This window comes from Gnatocerus cornutus, chromosome 1, assembly GCF_029298725.1.
Source record: "Gnatocerus cornutus isolate USDA-ARS CGAHR chromosome 1, icGnaCorn1.1, whole genome shotgun sequence".
Taxonomy (NCBI): Eukaryota; Metazoa; Arthropoda; class Insecta; order Coleoptera; family Tenebrionidae; genus Gnatocerus; species Gnatocerus cornutus.
Genome location: NC_142233.1, coordinates 7,347,980 through 7,356,127, shown reverse-complemented (window position 1 = coordinate 7,356,127; position 8,148 = coordinate 7,347,980). Strand labels below are relative to the sequence as shown.

At 41.6% G+C, this 8,148-nt stretch overlaps 1 protein-coding gene across 1 annotated transcript; it reads left to right on the top strand.

The window, feature by feature from the left end:
* The first annotated feature begins 335 nt into the window (after positions 1–335).
* Positions 336–2,081, top strand: LOC148180150 (uncharacterized). Its single transcript, XM_088050015.1, has 2 exons — positions 336–864; positions 931–2,081. Exons 1-2 carry the CDS (start codon positions 336–338, stop codon positions 2,079–2,081), a joined length of 1,680 nt encoding a protein of 559 aa, XP_087906141.1.
* Positions 2,082–8,148: the final 6,067 nt, after the last annotated feature.

The following is an 8,148-nucleotide window of genomic DNA, read 5'->3' as shown; positions in this document are numbered from 1 at the left end:
AGCACCATCTCGCTGCCAACCAGAAGACAGGAAGTTACCAAAACAGTAACTAGATGAGGGACACGATCGGCCTTGGTGGTGTTAAAGCATCACCAGTTTGCCGTTCTTCTTTAGAGAGATAACACGTGGTAATCTCGTGGCGTCATACTTGTTTTTCCTCCATTTTGTTTTGTTTAGTATTAAATAATTGTTTTGATTAGCGAGTTTTATTCCACACGCGACCTAAACCGTTAAATTGGTGACCCCGATAACTCTCGCGCGCGGGCTTGAAGGATCTACAGAAGTACGTCTTTTCTTTTTCGGTGTTTACTAACAAAAGCCACGCCACATCCGCCATGCCGACCGGAAGCGGCCCAGAAGACCGACCCAACGAGGAGCAAATCGAGGTTGAAGAGCTGAAAAATGTTCACATTCCGCCGTTCTGGCGAGTGAACCCCGAGATGTGGTTTGCCCAAATTGATGCACAATTCAGGGTTAATAAGATAACGAGCGACACAACTAAATATTACGCCCTGGTCGCCCGCCTAGAGAGCGATGTCCTCCAGTCCGTCGCTGACCTCGTCCGGAAACCGCCAGCTACGGAAAAATACCAAGCCCTGAAGACAAGAATCATTTATTGTTTCAGAGACTCAGATGATAAACAGCTGCATCGGCTGTTAACTGAGATGGAACTCGGCGACAAGAAGCCGTCGCAACTACTTTTGGAAATGCGTGCAGCCGCAGGAGAGCGTTTGAGCGATGAGGTGCTCAAAAGCCTATGGCTTCATCGGTTGCCCCAGACGGTCCAAGCCATCTTATCAACTAACGCGACGCTAAACCTGGCTTTTGGAGGATATAGCCACAATGGCCGACAAAATTTTGGAAGTTTCCCCACGCGCTAGCATTTGCGCCATTAGCCCATCCAAACCCAAGGAGGTTACAATCGCGCAGGCAATTGCAGATGCCTTGACGCCATTGCTACAACAGGTCAAAGAACTGACCACCACAGTGGAAGAATTGAAACGTTCCCGCCATCACCACAATGGCCGACGCAACGGCGAACAGAGGTGGCGCTCCAAGTCGCGCAATCGCGAAAAATCGGCAACACGCAGCGCTCACTCCGCCGAGTACTGCTATTACCACCAGCGTTTCGGCGCACGCGCGAGCAAATGCGAGCCCCCATGTGCCTACGCGGGGAATTCAAAAAACGAGTAGAAAGTGCCGGCGTCGCGGCACTGGTATTCCTCAACTCCCACACCACGAGACTTTTTGTGCGAGACAGAGACACCCAGGTGTGGTTTCTCGTCAACACCGGGTCAGAAGTGTGTGTGTTTCCGCGAAAATTAGTGCCCGGTAACAACAAACTCCATGGACAGCAACTTTACGCCGCCAACAACTCAACCATTAAGACTTTCGGACGGGTGAAGTTAAATTTAGATTTAGGACTTAAAAAAACTTTTCAGTGGCAGTTTATCGTGGCTGACGTCGCCAAACCCATCATTGGGGCAGACTTTTTGGAACATTTTAACCTAGTAGTAGATGTGCGCGGCAAAACTCTTAAAGACAATTCAACAAACATTTGCAGCCACGCCAAACGCATGGGCGTGGATGTATTTTCAATCCAGAAAAATCCACCAAATATGATAACTAAAGTAGTTCGCAAATTGCAGGAACTAGCGCGCGCTACCAGAGCCTCAGCGCCCAAACATTCGGTAGTCCACCGAATTGTAACCAAGCACGGACCGCCCACAAAATGCCGCCCCCGACGTCTCCCAACCGACAAACTGCAAGTGGCACGTCCACTTTTCGAAGAGATGGTCAAAGAAGGCATCGCGAGACCCTCGAAGAGCGATTGGTCCTCGCCGCTCCACCTGGTGCCCAAGAAACAACCCAGCGAGTGGCGACCTTGCGGCGACTTCAGGGCTCTAAACGCTCGCACCGTGCCAGACCAATACCCAATCCCTCATCTCGAAGACTTTGCCCAGTCTCTTGCGGGTAAGTCGATCTTCTCGACACTGGACTTAATTCGTGCATATCACCAGATCCCGATTCACCCTGCGGACGCGCAAAACGGCAATCACAACACCCTTAGGAATGTTTGAATTTCCGAAGATGTGCTTCGGATTACGCAACGCAGCACAGACGTTTCAACGTTTTATGGACGAAGTTCTGCGAGGTCTCGACTTCTGCTACGTTTACATCGACGACGTACTCGTAGCGTCCACGTCAGAAGAGGAACACATACAACACCTCGAACTTCTAATAAAACGATTCACCTCATACGGCATCGCTGTGAACGTCGAAAAATGCCAGATCGCTCAGCCCGAAGTCACCTTTTTGGGTTTTGAGGTTAACCAAAATGGTATTCAACCACCAAACGAGAAGGTCAACATTATAAGGGCAATCAAAGAACACAGAACTTTAAGAGAACTGCGGAGATTCCTGGGGATGGTGAACTTTTATAGACGCTACTGAAGGGCCCCAAAACCAAGGAGAAGACCCCAGTTCCGTGGTCGGATGAAACGAGACGAGCTTTCATCGAGGTCAAAGAGGCACTCGCGACCACAACTGCTCTTGCCCATCCAGTATTAAACGCCCCTTTGGCTATCGTTGTCGACGCGTCCAACACAGCGATCGGGGGAGTTTTACAACAAAAAGCAAACAACCAGTGGCAGCTATTAGCTTTTTTTTCACAAAAGCTAAACAGTACACAAGAAAAGTATAGCGCTTACGACCGCGAGCTGCTGGCAAGCTATGAAAGTGTGAAGAAATTTAGGCACCAGATTGAGGGGAGATCTTGCAGCATCTTAACAGATCACAAGCCAATAACTTTTGCGTTCCAGCAGAAGCTAGACAAATGCTCCCCACGTCAGTTTCGATACCTAGACTTCATCGGGCAGTTTACAACCGACCTGAGGCACATCCGGGGAACTGACAACGTCGTAGCTGACACACTCTCGCGCCTTGAAGCTATTAGTTGCCCACAACCCATCAGTTACGTCATCAGCAGAGCCCAAGATACAGATCAAGAACTGCAAGATTTGCTAAAAAACCCCCAGAAAACCGAGTTAAGGCTTAAAAAACTACTCGCACCAGACTCAACGGCGCAAGTCTACTGCGATATCAAGAAATTGGTACGGCCATACATCCCTCGCCCCCTGAGAAAACGCATTTTCGATAGTTTACACCACATGGCCCATCCAGGCATCAGAGCGACAACCAAGTTGGTGGCAGACCGCTATGTGTAGCCTAGTATGCATAACGATGTTCGCAAGTGGACTAGAACATGCATCTCTTGCCAAAAATCCAAAGTCGGTCCACACAACAGGAGTGCATTAAGCTCACTACAGAGTCCGGAGAACAGATTTACAGACATAAACATAGATATTGTCGGACCTTTACCCGAGTCGGATGGCTATTCTTATTGTCTGACGATCATAGATAGATTCACTTGCTGGACTGAAGCCATCCCTCTGCGAGACATAGGGGCAGAAACGGTCGCAGAGGCCCTGTATTCTAGTTGGATCGCACGATTCGGCGCTCCCAGCAAAATCATCACAGATAGAGGTCGACAATTCGAATGCTCCTTGTTTATGGCGTTGGCACGAATCATGGGCAGCAAGGTTGTCACACGACAGCGTACCATCCACAGTGTAATGGGAAAATCGAGAGGTGGCACCGAACCTTAAAAAACGCACTGAAAGCCCATACCAATCCACAGTGGACCAGAGTCCTACCAACAGTCCTCCTCAGACTGCGTTGCGTCGTGCGAGAAGACTCCAAGACGACGCCAGCAGAAATGGTTTACGGTCGTACTATTAGACTCCCTGGCGAATTTATCGAAAGTAATGCAACGCCTGAAATTTCACCGAACGAGTTCGTCACTCGACTTCGACGAGCCATGGACGCGGTGAAACCAATTCCGGATTCGAGCCACACCAAACGCAAAACATTTGTCAACCCTCACATGGATAAGACCACGCATGTTTTTATTCGCAACGACGCTGTTCGTCGACCCCTGCAGAGCGCCTACGACGGACCGTACAGAGTGTTATCCAGGACCGACAAATACTTCACGGTGGAAGTCAACAATAAAAAACAAACGGTTTCCATAGATCGATTGAAACCGGCATTTTTACTGCATGAACCAGCCCTACCGGATCACAATTATGCAAAGAAGCCAGAAGAACGTCCACACCAAGCAACTTCAGAGCACAGTTACGCCAAACTTCCAAAAAAACGAGTGACTTTCAAGCTGTAAAACCTGCCATTCGAATTTTGAACTTCTTCCCGCCTGCCACATAACCTATCTTCACAGCTGTCATCGTGCATCGTGGCTGCGCCACTAGGGGGGGAGTATTGTGGCAGCACCATCTCGCTGCCAACCAGAAGACAGGAAGTTACCAAAACAGTAACTAGATGAAGGACACGATCGGCCCTGGTGGTGTTAAAGCATCACCAGTTTGCCGTTCTTCTTTAGAGAGATAACACGTGGTAATCTCGTGGCGTCATACTTGTTTTTCCTCCATTTTGTTTTGTTTAGTATTAAATAATTGTTTTGATTAGCGAGTTTTATTCCACACGCGACCTAAACCGTTAAATAATAAATTGTTAGGTCTCAACGTTCTTTATTTTTTTATCCACAATAGCTTTCTGTAACTTGAGCAACATGGAGTACGATTATCGGTAAGTAATACTGAAATATGTTGCACAATTATCATTTTGAATTTCATATAGTGAGGTTAGGTCAATTATCGCGTGATTATTTTTTGCTTGTATAACTTGCATCTTTTATTATATCTTTTTAGTGTTTTCGAGCCATCACCGGCTTTGACCCAAGCATTAAGAGAACTGCAAATTCTTCAAACAAAAAGAAGGAAAATAACCATAGAGTATCCAAACGTAGTAAAAACATTTACAGGAGCTGTGACTATCGTAAAATCACAGGATTCATGTCAATTTGAAGTACGTTCCAACGGCGTAACAGATGTGGTGGTTAAATGGGCAGAAGTGGTATGTTGTAATGTATTCGAAAAGACAATTAGTTTAAAATTCAACACAGACTATTTCTGGGAAAAATGTATTGTCAATTTTTTTGAAAAGTCACAGGTTGATCTTTTTATATCCTTACTACCAGCCATTAAAAAACCTGCGTCCAGATACAGTGATTCAACTGCTAGGTAAGAAAGCTAAACATTAGTTTAAACTCAGTTATTTCTAACTAACTATTTTCCCAAGATAACTTGTATAACCCACAAACTTGCGATGATTTCCAAGAATTATAAACTTTGTAATCTGGTTATCATTAATAAATAAGTTTTTGCATAGGACAAAATCCTTAAAATGTTGCTTTTTAGATATACCTTTAAAAACAGGGCTGTACAAACTTCAAAACGGTAAAATCATTGAAAAATGCAAATTTTTAAAAAAGTTATCTTACAGGGTATATTTGCTAAAAAATTGAAGTGTTCTGAAGGGGTTTACTAGGAAAAAAGTCTTTAACACAGGGCAAAATTCCTAATTTTGAGTGTTTTTGAAAGGGCAATTCGCATGGCTCATGAGGACTTTGTCCGAATTTGTTTGGACAAAACCGTATTCATATGTGTGGTGAAATGGCCCAACAGAAAAACAGGGTTAAAAGACGAATTTTAAGTGTTTTTAAATGGTAACTTTTCTTGGCCGAAACCGTATTCATTTTTGTTCTGAAGTAGCCTAACAGAAAAACAGGGTTAAAAGACGAATTTTAAGTGTTTTTAAAAGGGGAATTTGTTTATACGAAACCGTATTCACGTTTGATATAGCAAGATATATTTCTTAAAATTTTGACTTTTTTAAAAAAAGGGTGACTTCGAAAACTCGGGCAAATTCTTTAAAAATTTTAACTTTTCAAAAGTTATTTTGAAAAACAGGCTAAAAGCATTAAAAATGTGTTGTGTTCTGAGGGGGCCTACTAGTACAAAATTCAAAACAGGGTAAAATCTTTGAAAACAAGGTAAAATTCCTAATTTTAAATGTTTTTAAAAGGGAAATTTATTTGTACGAAACCGTATTCACGTTTGATAAAACAGGATATACATATTTCTTAAAATTTTGAATTTTTTAAAAAATGTTAATTTTAAAATATACCTTAAAAACGGGAGTCTTTTCACGATTTTTCTGTTTTTCTGTTAACCCTTGAAAATCGGGGTGTTTTCCTTAAAAAGTAGCTGTGTTCTCAAGGGGCCATATTAGTAGTTATTTAAATATAATTAGTTTAACTAATTGTCTTTGCTTTTAATCTGCACCTATTGACTTCGTACTTATTTTAATATACAGAGTGATTTACGTAATTTTACGACCCTGACAAACGGAAAATGCAACCAGTAATACGTATTTCATATGCCACTTGATCCATAAACTTATCTTTTTCTACATCTTAGACATCCTTGTATTTATTTTTGATGAAGTTAATGCATTATTTTACAAATAATTACTAAATACTGTCACTGTCAGTAGTAGTGATATACAATATTAAAATAAATATATTATTATTATTATGCTATATTTCTCTTTTTCTGAGCTTTGATTATTACCAAGCATTGAAAAATGCAAGGACTTTATTCTTGGACCATGACAAGTTGCCGTCTCAGAGAAAAATATTAGCGTCATCTATAAAAAAATATCATGTCTTACAAAACTATATGCCTGTCAAACTGCTGAGATACTTATGACACGAACAATGTATCGAGCGTTCAAAAAAAAAAAACGAATTAGGTCACCTATGAAATTTTTCGTAGCGTATGTCGCATTATTCATGTTGAAATGGCACTTGACAATACTAATAGTATTCCCAACCTCACTTTATCCCAGACTCAAAACATTAATTAAACGCAATTTATGAGAAAGTTGTTTTTGATATGAGACCACAAGTCTCAAGGATTTGCAGTGTTTCGGCCACCAATTGTAACCTGAAAAACTCTCAATAAGGCCAATGTTTCTTGTGTGGAATGAGGAGTTGCTCTATCCTAGTAAAGGTAACTCTGTTGCAGTTCGTCGTCATGCAGTTTCTTCGTAGATCTTCACAAAAAGACCTCCCTTAAGATTTTTCATTCGTTTTGGTCATGTGCAAGTCGTTGCCAGTTTTCATTAACTTGCCTAATGCGATCGATCGAATGTGTGAGTAGTCTTCCTTCTCTGTTCTTGTTCAACGTCATATTCAACAATCTACCTACCCCAAATATATTTTACTTGTACGCACGTTATATTGGACCATATGAATAAAAACTGAGCAAATACTTAGAAACAAGAGCAAGAAGTAAAATCGAAAACTCCAAGAGTTTATGGTCGAAGTACAAGCTTTTCAATATAAATAAGCTGCTCAAATCTATTGCACCAGGGTCATACAAGTAAATGCTCATCATTCCATGGAGTAACCAAGAATCAGTTTACATGTCAATAATATTTTACATTCGAGTAATTTATTCGAAGTGTTTAAGCTTGTGCCATCATGTCTGGACGTGGAGACAGTAGTGATGTGGAAACCAATAAATATTAGAGGTAATCCAAAAGTGTTCTCAGAGATTCAGCTCTCTTATACAGGTCTCTCCAAATTCGCAAATTCCGAGTTCACAGCGTTGTAGAAAATCACTTCTGCAGTTCAAATATGAAAAAAAAAAAAATTAAAGAAACATTGATCTGAATGTGCACTCATTTTCTTAAAATGCAGGCTAAACATTCCAGTTTTTTTGTTATTTCTAGTATAGATGATTGTGATTAATAATAATGTAAAAGAATTTCTTCAAAAATTTTCTTTATTTTAGAGTGAAAAGTATGAAATTTTGTAATTTTTCTTAAAAATGGAACGGCAACGTGGTTAAAAATTATTGTTACTATGGAAGCAGGCAACAATGAATTTTGTCAAAATCAGTCACTCTCTAGATATTTCAATTTAAATAATGGAATTTTATTCAAAGGTGAATACGCAGAAATTTAGGAGTATTTGGTATTGGGGGCATCAAATAACAGATCAGAGGAAGTTGTTCGCCTATAGAGGGAGCGGAGAGTCTTTCGTCAGTTAGTTGAACAAGGGCGAAGAACTGAACATTTTCAAATTAAAAGAAATGCGGCCGGACGGACAAGAACTAGGATGAGATAGAAAAGGAACCCCTCGCCGCTACAATGAAAGTAGCA

Coding starts and splice junctions, on each gene's coding strand:
- LOC148180150 (XM_088050015.1), top strand. CDS start 336: ATGCCGACCGGAAGCGGCCCAGAAGACCGACCCAACGAGGAGCAAATC. Junction 865..930: donor TGGCCGACAAAATTTTGGAA/GTTTCCCCACGC, acceptor ACAATCGCGCAG/GCAATTGCAGATGCCTTGAC.